The sequence below is a fragment of the Aspergillus luchuensis genome, chromosome 1, assembly GCF_016861625.1.
Source record: "Aspergillus luchuensis IFO 4308 DNA, chromosome 1, nearly complete sequence".
NCBI classification, from domain to species: domain Eukaryota; kingdom Fungi; phylum Ascomycota; class Eurotiomycetes; order Eurotiales; family Aspergillaceae; genus Aspergillus; species Aspergillus luchuensis.
The window spans coordinates 3,174,054-3,188,716 of record NC_054849.1 but is presented as its reverse complement, the minus strand read 5'-3'; the positions used below and the strand labels follow the sequence as shown (position 1 = coordinate 3,188,716).

Below are 14,663 nucleotides of genomic sequence, written 5' to 3'. Positions count from 1 at the left end.
GAGTTTTTGTATTTTGCACTTTGGTAATTTTCTGTATAATGAACTGATTAGTTTACTAGCAGATAAGCTATATTGTCAACTCTAGAAGCCTAGGGGTTTGGAAATCTTGAAAATGGGCTCGAAAATAATTGGCTGTTCTATGTAGACACAAATAGTCTATACCATTGCTGATAAGGCGATTAGAGCCCGGAAGGACCAAGCTCGGTACCATTCTTGAGAACCACAGGGTTGCTGGAGTACATGACACCAACCATACGGGCCCACTTGTCTTCGCTGGGGTTCCTCCAACTGTGAGTGGTAGCGCGCTGGATGACCATGTCACCCGGCTTCTGAATGCGCTTCTCGCCTGACTCGAGAGTCAATTCGATCTCGCCTGCGACCTGAATGACGACGTCGAAGCTAAGGGTGCGGTGGGAAGGACTGCCTTTACCGGGAGGGGTGTCGATGTACCAGATCATGCCACGACCGTCGGGGAGGGTGACGGGAGGCACGCTGGCAGTCTCCAGGTACTCCGTGTAGTTGGTGAGATCGGTGCCATCGAGCGTGTTGGGGGTCTTGTCAGTGATGTATCCTAAACGGAACAAGGAACCCCCGAGATCCTGTTTGACGGCGAGGCTTTCGTCCAGCGTCGTGTTGAAATGAGAGATGCCGGTCTCGAGATCGGTGTCGGTGATGACACGCTGGGGGTTGGGGAGTGGCTCTGGAGTCGACATGGCTGTGAAGGAACTGACTGCAGGGACGACAATGTAATCAGAGAATTGGGTGCCATTTGAGATTTATGTGATTTTCTCAGGTAAAACTATGCTGTATATTGTCTCCGTGTGTCTGGGAACTTACATTTCTTCGTGGTTTTATACCAGGGCTCTTGCGCTGCAAGGATTTGGCTTCGTTTGGCTAGACTGAGACTAAGCCTGAATTAGCAAAGGGAACGAGTCGAAGTAGACTGGGGCCAAAACGAGAAAGAGAGAGAGAGAGGCTCAAGAGATAAGCATACCAAGACCAAGCCTTGTAAGGGGGATATTGAGAAGGAAGCAGCTTATGAAAGTGGCGCGCGAGGCTGAGCATCGTAGGCGGCAAGAGAGTATAGAAGGTCAACGACACGAGGCCGAATTTATAAGCGGGGACCAGTCTCTCTCACTAGAATGAGACAAAATGTCGCAAAGCCTCGTCCGACGGAGAAACGAAAGGCACCCTCAAGGGCTCAAAGGATTAGAGCGGGGCGGGCGCAGTGAGAACATCCACAGCGGCATCGCCCGCCGCCAGAATGACCAGCCCTAAATAGACTCATGCTTGGTCCAATCAAAAACTAGCCATGGGTGGTTTTCATCCGGTCGGTATCCCTGCGTCTTGAGGTCAGTGCAGTGGAGATGTTGAACTGGCAAGTATTTGATTGGCTCCAATCCGCTTTTATCGGCTTGAATGAGCCGACCGATTGCCAGCTACTGGTTGGTCGTCCTCAGATGCAACCAGTGATGTACTTTGCGGGATAGTCAGGGGAACAGCCTTGTGTATCAGGTGGACTGACATGTAGCCTCTTCTCGGAGACTCGGGCTAAGCTAAGTGCTAACGCCGGCCGATATCTCCACCATCCTAGTGTCTGACTGTTGCCACCAATTACCATGTCGAGTGAGGTTCATCCGGCTCCAAACACCCAGCCAATGCTCGAGGGCCACTACAGGCAAAGAGAAAGAAGGCTGGTGTACATAATGAAACCGACTTCAAGGTCTGGTTGACTGGCGGGATTCCACTATACTCCTCAGAGCACTAACTAGATATTATCAATACAAAATGGTAAAATTCTTGTTGCCTGATGATCCCTGTTGACCTCCGTAGCTTTGTCAACCAATAGAAGATTCCGCCGACGACTTGCGAATTGTAATCATCGACTGCTGTCTCGGCTTGCTAGTACTCAGGTTTAGTGTGATGATACCCATTACTTGTCTACGAACCACACGCATTATACAGCTATCATCCAAGGAAGATAACCCTATCTACAAGGTCACGAAAATAAGATTTCAATAATGAATGATGTGTCCAACTGTATCTTTGGATTTTCGTGATTGAACTTTCACTAATTCCGATATGAGCGCTCTGGTCGTTGCATTCTCCTGATCACGCTGTGCAAGAAACCATTTAGCAGGCACTAGGCGCTGAAAAGGCTATAAACTCACGGATACCTCAACATGCAGCATGATATGCTGGTCGTGAGTCCATGTCCTATGGCCCAAGATACTGTGCCGGTAGATCGACGTGCTGTTGCATCAATAAGGACAATACGCAACAAAATGTGTATGTGCTTATGAGGAGCTGTTATGGGGAGGCACATAGAGGCCGAGAATGCTTGTATAAAGCCATAAACCTCGCAAGCTGCTCTCATTGAGACAGGGCTTAATGGCTTCGTGGTTACTGCGGCTTCACAGACTCTTTCTGCTTGGGACTCGTGAATACCTCATTCCTCATCCAATAAGTTCGCTATTAGTTACGCTATATTCAGTCGCGTCTGCATCCGGTAGTCCCATGGTCAATAGAATCAATGGGACTCATACACTCGATACTGCCAATGGTGATGCGTCCGATGGTTTCCCTCGGCTGGATTGTGATATGTTGCCGGGTAATGCGTCCAGGAGGAAGAGCCCCCGGTTCCCCCGAATGTCAGATAATCTAACGTGGTCCTTTTGTGTCAATGTTTCGGCACAGAATAACGAGGGCTTCTAACAAGAGAGCTTTAAGAGAAAAGTAAAATTTCATTCCATCTTTCTTCAGCATGAATGCCTCGTCAAACTATCCCAGGCTATATCTACCACTCAAACACCAAATTTCCCTTACCCGACTCAAACTTCGCCTCCCACCCATACCTCCCCTTCGTCAGTCCATCAGTCTGTAATTGAATCCCCTTTGCGCCAGCCACTGAAGTAATAGAATACCCCACCGCCGCCCTCGTAGCAGGCACCCCCTCGGACCCATCAGCCCGATCAACCAAATCAAACTCGACCTTGTTCTCACCATACAAGACCCTCACCTCCTCAATAGCACCCGCATCAATCGAAACATCCAGCCCCAGATCCGCCAGATACACCCTCCTCCGAACAGTATCGCGTGGCTGCACCGTGACAGCATCATTCGAAGAAGATGAATCGACATTCCCTCCGAAACTTACCCATCCAAATTCAGGATGCTTCAACAGAACAGTCACAGCACCCAGGACTTGGCCTAGAAAACCGGGTCCATAGTCACCGGTATAGTCATCCCATGCCAATGTCTCTGGGAATGAGTGGAACGACATGGACCCGAAGCCGTCGGACGCGACGTTGGTCGTTGGACCTTGGTTACCTCCGTAGCCGATGCGGAGGTCGTAGAAACTGGATTGACTTGTTGGGTTTGTGAGTGAGCGGTAGTTATCGAGCATGGGTAGGGCGTTGAGACTGGATCCGTAGTGGTGGATTTGGCGCTCGATGCGGGAGAGTTTTCCTGCTGTTCTGTAACTTGTTAGTGTGGTAGTGGCTGATTGAGAGGGGGAAAACATACGTAAAGTCCCAGTATCGCCGAGCATTGCCGTTCCAACCCCAGTGGGCTACGGTTGGCATGTACCCTCTAATTGAGGCGATGGTTTTTTGTGCGGTGGATGTGTAGTTAAAGTATCTATGGACAGGAGTTAGTTAATTGTCGGAGGGGAATAGGTGCTGTGGACGTACTTGGACCACAGATAGACGCCCTCCTGTCCTGTACAATCCCAGGCTTGCTCGCTACCGAAAGGATCTTCTTGCGTGGACCACGCTTTGGCACGGCCGCGCATGATATCTTCCATCTTTGTTGCTTCTGTCGTGTAATTCTCGGCTTTGAGATCGTTAAGCAAGTACATCCACATTGTTTCTCCCATTAACCCAAGGTCACCATAGTAAGTGTTCTGGCTTCCGTCAGGTTGGGATCCAAATGTGAATAGTACACTATCGCACATATCAGTATGACCTCATTCCCAAACTTTAAGGGATAGATACTCACGTTTTGTAAGCCTGCAACAAGTACCACTTCGGTGGCCGTAGGGTCAAAACACTAGGGGCGATCCGACCAGCACGGTACAAACCCCAATATAGACAAGAAACGTGGACGTAGTCATAAGCTCTGTCAATAAGGTAAGCAGCTTCCTTATCCCAGATCCCGGTCCAATAGATATCAGGATCGTAGTCATAATCTGGCATAACGTCGGGATCGTAAAAGAATAAGCTTTTCCGAACACCGTACTCTGTGGATCCGTTGGTCAACTGCAATCGCGACCAAACAGTTTCATTGACGAACTGTTCCAGCTTGGAAACTTCAGATGCAACGGGCTGTATTGTTTGCTTCATTGCAGCAACAACAAAGGATCCCGCACCTCCTTCGTCGCTTAAGCCTGCTATCCAGACACGATTGTCCTGTAGTACTGGGCCGTTCACGGAGCGGTCGTGGGTGATTATGGAAGGGGCGCGCCCGAATGGATCCGAAGTATCGGTATACCACTGGTTTTCTTCCAGAAAGTGGCCTGCATTGGATAGAGTACTGGGCCCAGCATCGGTGATGTAGTAGTGTAAGGTATGCTTCAAGCCCGTGTCGTACACTATCTCGACTCTGCATCTGCCGAACGTGTCCTTGCTCGGTACCAGCTTGTACCCTGACCAGACACTGCTGCTAAGCTCCAAGGATGTAGCCGAGAGACATCCATCCGGTGAAACATTCACAGAATTAGCCTTAAGCGTCGTATTGACAAACAATCGCCCCTCAATATCCCGAGTCAACACATATCCCGGAATGCCAACAGCAACCGGATGTCCAAGCGAAGAAACAGTAGGTTCGATCTCATCGACACTCGAAACAGCCGTAAATCGCAGGCCGAAAGAGATCGATTCGCCTGGTGGCAATGTCAATGATGTTGGCGGATTCCATGGCTCAACGCCCTTCCATTCCTGTTCCGCATATGCCTTCGAGTAAACCTGCCACTCATAGTTGCCCTCGAACACTTGACTCTGATACGCCAGCGATGTATCAGTGTCCTCTGTGAGAAACCTCCATGCTTCGAATTTTGTATCGAGGTTTAGAGGCGTGATGACGAGGTGAGGACCCTGCCCGAGAAGCCGAGTGACCTGGGCATATCCGGCTTGGAGGCCGATGAAAGGATCGACCAAGACACACTTTTCTCTTGTTTCAACAGCTGTTCGGTCTGTGAATATACTATTGAACTCGATGGGAAAGCCGAGGCTGCCGATCTCGATGGATTGAGTGTTTCCGTTTCGCAACGTGAAATTGACAGCCAAGTCTCCTTGGTAGTCGATCCAGTTCCGCGTGATGAATAACCGGTCATTGGTGACGTTTCCGATCGTCTGGTCAAGATTCGACGAAAGTATGGATTTCGAAGAATTTCCCTTAGAGAGAGGAACACGATTCTTTACAGTGTCTGCATCGATCCACGAGTCGGAATTGCCTACTCGGTAGCGTAAAGTCAGGTCTCCGGTGTGGTAGTGACCATTGCCGCTGCGATTGGCGAAGACATCATATGGAGAGAAGTCAAAAGACGGGTCTAAAGATGGCTTCAGTGATCTCAGTACACCAGATTCAACGTCGAAAGCACCAGTAAAATGCTTGGTGGAAAAGGTAGTGCCATGTGCGAAGGGTAATAGCAAGGGAAGGATGCCCAACAGGATATTCATTTTGGAAGATACCCACCGCAGTTCTTGGTATTTCGACTGAATGTTAACCCATCCTCTTTTTATTCACGCCAGTCTGCGATCTACATCACTCCACAAATTAATGTTACATCCATGCTGCAGGGATCGGCGTCTTTCCCGGGATGAAGTCTGGATTTAACCGGAAATTGTATGATTCTTGTCTAGGTGCGGAATCTCATCGGAGAATTTCCTAATTAGGATACAGACTTGCATCTATCTTACACTTATATAGCCTGGGATTACTGGAAGAGCTACTAACCTCAATCCGCCAAGGATTTGCACCATTTCTTTCTCATTGTCTTTCTAGGATGTAGCCCCGACCGTCATTGGCTATCAGAATGCCGTTACTGAGATGACTCGGATATCTAGCAAGCCTTCGTTACTGAAAGCCGTGTACGGCTTTCAATATCTGCTTAGCTGCATTCAGGCCAGCATGGCTAAGAATGGATCACCCGAGTCATGCGGTCTTGAGGCACACTCGGCGATGAAACTAGACTCCCAGGGTCCCTCGCGATGCGGCCAGGAGCGAAGAACTCTCAATGCACGCGCGCGTATAAGGGGCTCGCGGCATCTTGTCGCAACGAAGGAGAGGGGGAGAATAACGCCCATGTCAAGACAGACGCTAGGGCGATTAGTAAAGCTAGCGATAATAGCTTCTGTAAGGGAAAGGATGTGTTCGAAAGATGGGTTGTAGAAGTCTAGAACATCGTGTTCGTGTCCGAGGAGGGAGAGGTTCACGACAATGGAAAGGACTTGTTGGTGTAGCTGCATAGTGCGCAAGCTTCGCTGGGCGTTGCGGCTAAGCTGATCGAATGAGGATATGCAAAACAATTCAAGTGCAATAGCGAATCGGTTTAGTCGGGAAGAGAGCTCGAACTGTATATCGGAAAGTTGGCCATAGTTGAGGTTTGTCTCTTCCTCGGAAAGGCGGGAGGTGTATAAATGAAATTGGAAAATCTCGCCCATCAATGGTTCAAAAGTCAGCCGTGCATCGAGGAGGCTGTAGAAAAGCTTATCATCGAGGGTTGGGGTTCCAGGGTCGGGGTTCTTCGGAGATTGTGGTTGTTTCGGCTCCTCAATGCCAAAATAGGTAGATTGGACTTTCAGGGAGGCAAGTGATTCACCAAGACATTGCCCGAAGACAGAGCTGAATGCGGCAGTTGCTGCCGTTAAGGTCTCATCGCCCTCCAGTATCCGGAGGCCGTTCTTCAAGTGGACCTTAGCAGTATCATACTGTCCGCGCATCCATTCTGTCATGATGAACAGTACACAGCACACTAGCATGATGTCGCGGAATCCTGGGTCCTGAGAGGCTGAGCGCGAGTGCAACCATTTATACGCTCGCCCGCACTGGTCGAGCGCAAAGCGTTGTAAGGCACTATCTAGTTTATCCTTATTAACTAGTATTCCTCGAGCTTCATAGTCCGCATAGACACCGCTAAACGCAACAAGTGCATGAAAGGCAGCCGGCTCAACCTGGCTAAGTTGGAGGACAAGCCTTTGCCACAGAACGCAATCGAAGTAGGCGACTATTGATGGCCCTATTCGGTTCTGGAAGAACGAGATACAGCGTTGTTCATCGGAAGTCAACTTCCAACCAAAGCGATGAGCAATGCCAGGTACTAACTCGGTCAATGTGGCGGTAGTTCTTCGGTTTGGTAGTCGCTCTGCGTCATATCCGTCGCACTTTCTACCCGTGGATGTGCATCGCTGACACGTTCCTGGAGTTTCATCACATTTAACATGGCGCAATCTGTAGAAAATTAGATGGTGTCTGATTTGGGACGCTGAGGCTTACTGACCTACAGGTTCGACAACCTGTCTTGCTCTTTTTGGTGGATTTTCTCGTTCGACGGCTCTTGTCCATGGCTATTTAATATTTCACTAGGCTGTAAGATGGACATTAAAGTGTGTGGGTGCAACAAGTGTCCGAAGTACCAGAGGCAGAAGGAGCTAGTGATTAGCGCTAGACGCCGGGCAGCGCATTTGGGGGCAGCAATCCATCGTGGAAGTCTGTTTGACCACCGTTTTGACATGCACCAATAAGGCCGAACAATGAGCCCCTCAGTCAGATAATGGTAGCCATTTTCCATAGACGTCGGACTTTCTCGCGTCGACCCGAAAATATATCAAGAAAACTGAAGAAGATATATGTCTACTCTGCTTGCCTATGATGATGATGGTTTTGCCACGAAGTCGGATTCCTTTCCACCTAGAACCGGGTACATGATAGTGATTTTGCTTCCTATTCAGAGATCGTACACCATATGGGAAGATGGACTCGTATAGCCTCACTTAACCACTTCCGTCATACATATTCTCAGTTTCATCAGAAGTGTTGTGGTGAATTGAGACCCACGGTAAATCAACGGGACACACCCGCGCCGCACAGACACACTCCACCAGAGCCAGAGGGGTTATTTGATGTTTATTTTTGTGCGTTTCATGTTGAGCATAGAACCAGGATAAAATTTTATTTCGATGATAGAGCCAAAAGAAAGGAGAATAGCAACAGTCTCCCAGCTAGCGGCAGGGCCAGAGCCACGCCAGAGTTAGCGTACGGCACCCCTGCTTATTGCCGCGGAGAAAGTGAAGGAGTGGCTGCAGAACAATTCGACATGCCAAACCCATCCAAACTAGACCCCTGTATTTTGAGATAGAGTATGACAATCATCATATACATACGCTTTCTACCTTATAAAAGCCTCAATAAACCGTAGCACTGCTTAATATAACACGAGCCGAATTTCAACTCCCCGCTGATAAACAGAAATCCAGTTTCTGTAGTTACCAAAATGCCAGCTAAAATCTGACCCGCCAGCGCACGGTGGGTGATCAACAATAGAATATCTACAGCAGAATCCTACCCCACCACTCATACAATTGAAGAATAATCCTAGATTTCTCCCCTTTTTATAATTTGGAAACCTCCGACATCAACAAAATGTCTTCTCCCACCCCCAACCCCAAAACAATCCCCTTACCCGGCCACTTCCCCAACACCATCTCCGACGCCCAGCATGTCTTCAACGTTCTCCAAATTGGAGGCATTGCCATCGTCCCCACAGAAGTCGGCTACGGCCTCCTAGCCTCCTCCGTCGAGGCGATCGAGCGAGCCTTCTCCGCGAAGCAACGCCGTCCAGGTCACGCCCACGGTCTGATTGGATCCTACGAGCTGCATCATGAGCTGCATGTTCTCGATGCGGAGCGGTTCCACATGACCCGCGTTCTCACTCAAGACCTCGATATGGGTTTAGGCATTGTGGCTCCGTACAGATCGGAACACCCTATTCTGGCGAAATTTACCCCGAAAACACTAGCCAATGTGGTTAAGGATGACACGATTGCGATGTTCGTGGGTGGGGGCTCGTTGTTACGGGAGATCTGTAGGCTGAATTATGAGGCTGGGCAGGTTATGGTGGGGTCTAGTGCGAATCTGAGTGGGAGGGGGCAGAAGTTTCGAGTGGAAGATATTGAGGAGGAGATTTTGGAGGTTGCGGATTTGATTGTGGATTATGGGTTGCAGAGGTATCATGTTTATGGGAGGGCGTCGATTGTGATGGATTTTGGGGAGATGAGGGTGCTTCGGATGGGGTCGTGTTATGAGTTGTTTAGGGAGAGGATGCGTAGGTTTTGGGGGGTGGAGTTGCCGGAGGATCCGGTTTATAAGACTTAGTTGGTGGATTGGGGTGGATATGGGGTGTATAGACGGGGAACTAGAAGGGAGGATGGGTAGGTCATGAATCAATAGAAAGTAATATTCGCCATCTTGTCCATATTTCTTCCTCCAACAACAGTATTTACATATGATTCGACACGCCAAAATGCAAGCCCGTACCGGCGCCTAATATCATCTAATAGAACGTGAAAGGCGAGCAATGGGTTTTTGTAGCCCCCGATAACTTCAATATGCTAGACCGAACCATGCAAGCGAACCAATAGCCTTCCTCCAGCGGGTGAAGCAGTGAAGGTATCATAGAGACGCATATCCTCCTCGGTCATGCTACTATCGACCGCCCCATCGAATCGAAGGAAGAAAGCTGCAACTAATTTATTGAGCTCCATTTGAGCCAAGCTTTCATCGTAAGTAAGTATTAGATTATCTGGCAGATTTTAGCGTCACTTACTTGAGACCTATGCATTTTCTGGGGCCCATGGAAAATGGCGCCAAAGCCTCCTTCTGCAACGCCTCATTCTCCATCTCTAGCCAGCGCTCGGGTCGAAATTCTTGAGCGTCAGGGAAAGCCTTCTCGTCGAAATGAATTGTCCGATTTTGTGCGCCCACAACTGTCTGCTTTCTGTAAGCATTGTGATGTGAAATTTGATAATAGGTGTAACTGACCCCTTTGGAAATTGGCACACCTGCAATAATTGTGTCCTTAACTGCGGTGCGAGGTAGGATGGCAATAGCAGCGGGATAGCGACGGAATGTCTCTGAAATAACCGCTTGAAGATAGGGAAGGGCGGAGCACGTCTGGGAACAGTTTAGTTAACCGTATAGCTATTAAAATACAGGTGATACCTACCCGATGGTCTGGCACAATGGAAGGATCTGGGAACGCTTCTTTCAATTCCGCCTTGAGCCGGGCCACAACATCTGGCTTACGCAGACATGCCCAGAGAAGAAATGTGAACGTATTAGCGGTGGTGCCGCTTCCTGCGAACCTGAAATAACCGTCAGAAGAAGTCAACTCTGCATGATGGCGATCAACATACATCCCGCCCATGCATTCCTCTGCCAACTCCGAGTTGGTCAAGGGTCTTCCGAGATAGGCATCCTCGTCACCATTCAGTGCCGCTCGTAGAAACGGAGTCTTAGTGCCCCTTTCACGACTCCTTTTAATCAAATTGACCGAATACTATAATCTTCAGCTCCTGTTGACAGCTCAGCAGCTATTCTAGTATATCTCACTCACGTTCTTCCAGGCTTGGACCTTTCTAAAGTAGTCTCCCACATACCCTGGAACATATACTCCCCATCGGTCTAATTGCGGGAGGAACTCTTTCTTTGTGGAGGTCAACTTGTGATACGAGGGAGCACGTTTCAGCACTTACGTAGATATAGGTCGGCTTCCAAGCCTGAAGATAGGCCATTACCTCATGGCTTCTTCCCGAGGTAACTTGGCCTGGATCCTCATCGAACATCAGGTGGTCTATGCCGCATTACATCAGTGAAGTGTGATAACCAAAGCAAGGATATTCTGCACTCACACACCACATCAAAGGCAAGCCAATGGAGCCAGGGGTAAACATCAATAGCACCATCAGCTAACCGTGCCTTCCATTGTTTGAGAACCATATCGATTTTGTTGGAGATATGGGGCTCGAACTCTAGCATGGCTGCCTGCGAATATCCCCGCGCGAAAAGCTTCCGTCGCTGCCGATGCGCCTGCACATCCCTTGGTTCGCTTAGTACTTGGCCTGCACACATGCTGTCGGACCTACCGAGTGGAGAAAAGATGGTTCTCATGAAACACAGTCTTGGCCCGCTGGATATAACAATTAACCCCTCTTAAATCGCATATATAGTGTCATAGGTCTTACGTAGAAAGTTTCCTCTTTGACCAATGCAGACGATGTGTAAATAGCTCGTGCAGCGGCAGGTTCAGCGAACGACAACTCGTTCGGCCCAATTCGCACTACCGGTCCATACTTGAGATGAGCTTCGTGAATTCGGTCAGACTTTCGGCCAGTCCGATTCCCAATCCTGCTCCATAGTTTGGAGACTTTTGCAAGTGGTGGTCCGGGGAAGCTGCGGAGAGGATGGAAAAAGAGATTGTAGCATGTGAGGGCTATAAGGTAGACCGGAACGGAGAAAGCGAGTACCAGGTACAACATCTTCCATGAAGCCTCTGCAGCTTGACCGAGTACCACACTTTGCAAGTATGCTGTGTTAGACAACCATGGTGACCGTTGACCTTTAAATCGTGGACGGATAGCTCGGCATACTAGGCTGCCCCTCGCTTCCCCAACTGGCTCATCCATTGGAGATCCAGCTATCACTGCATGATTTATTTTTTGATCGACCATAGCATGGCTTGGTATGGGAGTGGGGTAGGTTACACCAATTACAGCTAGATGATTCGGGGTTGGGACGCCTAATGAAGCTTACCCCGCTTGTTGACGAAGCCAATCGCGCAGGTTCGATTCGTAGTATACAGGGCCCTGCTCTTGCCGTCGGGGTAGCCGCCTGTGGGTTGCCAGTATGTGTCGCGGTATTGTAGTATATAACCGGAAGCATAAAGAAGATTACCTTTATAGTTACTATAAGCCGGCGGCCATCGTGTACCTGCTTGTCATTGGTTATCTTAACAATGATGCGAATTCACTCCTGAACGGCATGGGTATTCGCATCCACCTCGCTACTCCGGCGTAAAACTAGTGCTTTGAAGCCATCGTTTAAAATAAGATATACCCCAGCAACGATTCAATGTATTTTTAGAAGTTAGGACTCACTTTGATTCTGCAGTCATACGGGTGGGGGTAGGACAGCATGTGTGTAGCTTTTCAGCAACCATCTTGTCCCAGTGGTACTATTCTGTCTAACTAATGGAAGGTCTGTTTACATAAGTATACCAAATAACATTGAGTTTCACCTGTCAGGATATCGGATATGCCACGGACCAGAACCGAGTTAGACGAGGTAGCACAACGTCATGATGACTGAAGAGACGACAATATAAATCAGTAACTATATAGATAGGTTTGTGCTCCATCCGTCAGCCATTCACTCTACCCTATCAATCACATTTGCAACGAACAACATTCTGTAGTGAGGGCTTAGCATTGTGCCAGATACTCAACAACAATCATGTCTGCGACAGGGGGCCAACCACCGACCGTCATCTCGGCAACCCAAACACCAGAAGAAGAGGCACGTATACTATTCAGTAACAGTCCCCTATGTGTCACTCCTAACAATTTAAATGACCATATGTAGGCCAATCTCAATATCGCAAAAGAATACATGTCAATTGCCTACTCGCCAACCCAGAATAGAGGTGCCGAGTCCGTTCGCCACCTGTGCACCCCGGACAGCTGGTTTTGGAGTCCCTCTACTTTTCCTGGATGTTCCACGCCGATGGACTACGCAGAATCGCACGCCCATGTCATGGCGTCGGTCAATGATCTGCATATAGTTCGATATGACCAGGCGTGGGCAAAGGATGGACATGTGCTACTGCGATATACGGCTGAAGGATCGCATGCCGGGAAGCCGTATAAAGGAATTGAGAGATCGGATCCACCTCGGAAAGCGAGATGGAGCGCTGCTGCTATCTTTGAGGTTCAAGATGGCAAGATCAAAAGCTTCACGAAGGATTGGGACCAAAAGGTGATGCAGGTATGTTGCTGGTCATTGTCGGTGGTATGCCGCTGTGGGGCAGTAGCTGATAAGACCGATGATGCAGATCCAGCTTGGGTGGGCGCCGGTGCAAGAATCGGATGATCCAAGGTGGAATCGAGGAATGTTGGCCGACCCGGAGAAAGCCAGGAAGGCCAAATAGTATGAATCTTCCCTGGTGCATTTATGGGATGCGACTTGTCTATCTTGTGCGTTCGCCAAAATTCTGTCTGTGAATTTCTCAGTTTTAGTCTACTAGCCTGTGTACGATCAAATTGGACATGAAGGGAATAATTAAATGGCGCTTTTAGTACTTTTGTGGAACTGCAGTAGACGAATCAGCATCCTTATCGCCAGCATTCAGTCCACACCAATCTATTAATGGGGCCATAACTGACACCTGAGGCAGAAGGGCCAACAATTATCTCCAACGCGCCTTCCTATCTGAGGAATCCACAGCACTGGCGGTGAGGGCGGGCGAGCTATGACGTGCCGCTCTCGGGGCATCCTCTGGTCCCAACTGTTTTCTCCGTCAACAAACCTCCAAAACAGTCCATCTCTACCACGGTACTCCTACAATTCCCCCTAGTTCACACGTTCGGAAGGCGAACATCCTCATAGCCATGTTTCTCAACACTGGCCTCTCCCGAAAAGCTCTCAAACCATATGTCGCTGAGTTTCTCGGAACAGCTCTCCTGATCGTCATCGGCGATGGCGTCGTCGCTCAGTGTCTCCTTTCCGACTACCAGTACGGCACTTGGCTCTCGATCAACATTGCCTGGGCCGCAGCTGTCTGCATCTCAGGCTACCTTTCCGACCCCGGTCCAACTATCAACCCAGCTGTGACTATCTGCATGGCTCTCGTCCGTCCCACTCCCGGACAATGGCGTAAACTTCCCGGCAAACTCTTTGCTCAGTTCCTTGGTGGCTTTGTCGGTGCCGCCATTGTGTATATCAACTACCGCTCCGCCATCAAAGACTGGGACCCTGAGTTCACCATTCCTGGCGGCTCAATCCTGAGTCCCCGTGGACACCACTCCGCTGGTATCTTTTCGACTTATCCTGCTGCATTCTTCGAGTCGAATTGGGAGGCCGCATTCTCGGAGTTGCTCGGGTCTGCAGTCTTGATGTTTGGTATTCTGAGCATCTCGGATCCGGTCAATGCGATCAGATTCCATTCGCCTCAGGTGACAGTGTTCTTCCTGCTTACCGCTATTGGAGCTGCGCTCGGCTGGCAGACTGGCTATGTAGGTTCTTTCGATTATCGGTTTCTATTAATGAACCTAAGCTAATTCTACAGGCTATCAACCCCGCGAGAGATTTCGGTCCTAGACTGTTCTCTGCTTTCATCTATGGCAGAGAAGTCTTTACCGCGGCCAACTATTATTTCGTTGTGCCTATTTTCGCTCCTATTGTCGGTTGTATCGTCGGTGCTGCCACTTACGACTCCTTCCTCTATGAGGGAGACGGGTCGCGTATCACCGACGCTCTGGACAATGTCGAAGATCGCGATGGCGCTCTGCGGTTGCACTAAGCTACGTTACTAGCTGTGGCTGATAGACTTTACTAAAAGACGAGACTGGCTTAAATAGAGGGTCTTGATTCGACTGCTTTTCTCTTCAAGA

At 49.2% G+C, this 14,663-nt stretch overlaps 7 protein-coding genes across 7 annotated transcripts; 3 read left to right on the top strand and 4 right to left on the bottom strand.

The window, feature by feature from the left end:
• Positions 1-179: 179 nt before the first annotated feature.
• On the bottom strand, positions 180-1,065 carry AKAW2_11107S (cupin domain-containing protein; the record flags this gene model as incomplete). The annotated part of the gene is made up of 3 exons (XM_041681978.1): positions 180-730; positions 838-905; positions 995-1,065. The coding sequence occupies 3 exons, from the start codon at positions 1,063-1,065 to the stop codon at positions 180-182; spliced, it is 690 nt and encodes a 229-aa protein (XP_041537827.1).
• Positions 1,066-2,797: 1,732 nt separating this feature from the next.
• AKAW2_11106S (uncharacterized protein) lies at positions 2,798-5,678 on the bottom strand (the record flags this gene model as incomplete). The annotated part of the gene is made up of 4 exons (XM_041681967.1): positions 2,798-3,476; positions 3,526-3,639; positions 3,693-3,944; positions 4,000-5,678. The coding sequence occupies 4 exons, from the start codon at positions 5,676-5,678 to the stop codon at positions 2,798-2,800; spliced, it is 2,724 nt and encodes a 907-aa protein (XP_041537826.1).
• A 441-nt stretch (positions 5,679-6,119) lies between these two features.
• AKAW2_11105S (Zn(II)2Cys6 transcription factor domain-containing protein) lies at positions 6,120-7,563 on the bottom strand (the record flags this gene model as incomplete). The annotated part of the gene is made up of 2 exons (XM_041681956.1): positions 6,120-7,449; positions 7,499-7,563. The coding sequence occupies 2 exons, from the start codon at positions 7,561-7,563 to the stop codon at positions 6,120-6,122; spliced, it is 1,395 nt and encodes a 464-aa protein (XP_041537825.1).
• Positions 7,564-8,640: 1,077 nt separating this feature from the next.
• AKAW2_11104A (L-threonylcarbamoyladenylate synthase) lies at positions 8,641-9,372 on the top strand (the record flags this gene model as incomplete). The annotated part of the gene is made up of 1 exon (XM_041681945.1): positions 8,641-9,372. One exon carries the CDS (start codon positions 8,641-8,643, stop codon positions 9,370-9,372), a length of 732 nt encoding a protein of 243 aa, XP_041537824.1.
• Positions 9,373-9,608: 236 nt separating this feature from the next.
• AKAW2_11103S (uncharacterized protein) lies at positions 9,609-11,681 on the bottom strand (the record flags this gene model as incomplete). Its single annotated transcript, XM_041681934.1, has 9 exons — positions 9,609-9,771; positions 9,824-10,170; positions 10,223-10,361; positions 10,413-10,555; positions 10,613-10,702; positions 10,752-10,849; positions 10,908-11,095; positions 11,142-11,185; positions 11,241-11,681. The coding sequence occupies 9 exons, from the start codon at positions 11,679-11,681 to the stop codon at positions 9,609-9,611; spliced, it is 1,653 nt and encodes a 550-aa protein (XP_041537823.1).
• An 826-nt stretch (positions 11,682-12,507) lies between these two features.
• AKAW2_11102A (uncharacterized protein) lies at positions 12,508-13,143 on the top strand (the record flags this gene model as incomplete). Its single annotated transcript, XM_041681923.1, has 2 exons — positions 12,508-12,570; positions 12,637-13,143. 2 exons carry the CDS (start codon positions 12,508-12,510, stop codon positions 13,141-13,143), a joined length of 570 nt encoding a protein of 189 aa, XP_041537822.1.
• Positions 13,144-13,661: 518 nt separating this feature from the next.
• AKAW2_11101A (uncharacterized protein) lies at positions 13,662-14,572 on the top strand (the record flags this gene model as incomplete). Its single annotated transcript, XM_041681912.1, has 2 exons — positions 13,662-14,285; positions 14,339-14,572. The coding sequence occupies 2 exons, from the start codon at positions 13,662-13,664 to the stop codon at positions 14,570-14,572; spliced, it is 858 nt and encodes a 285-aa protein (XP_041537821.1).
• Positions 14,573-14,663: the final 91 nt, after the last annotated feature.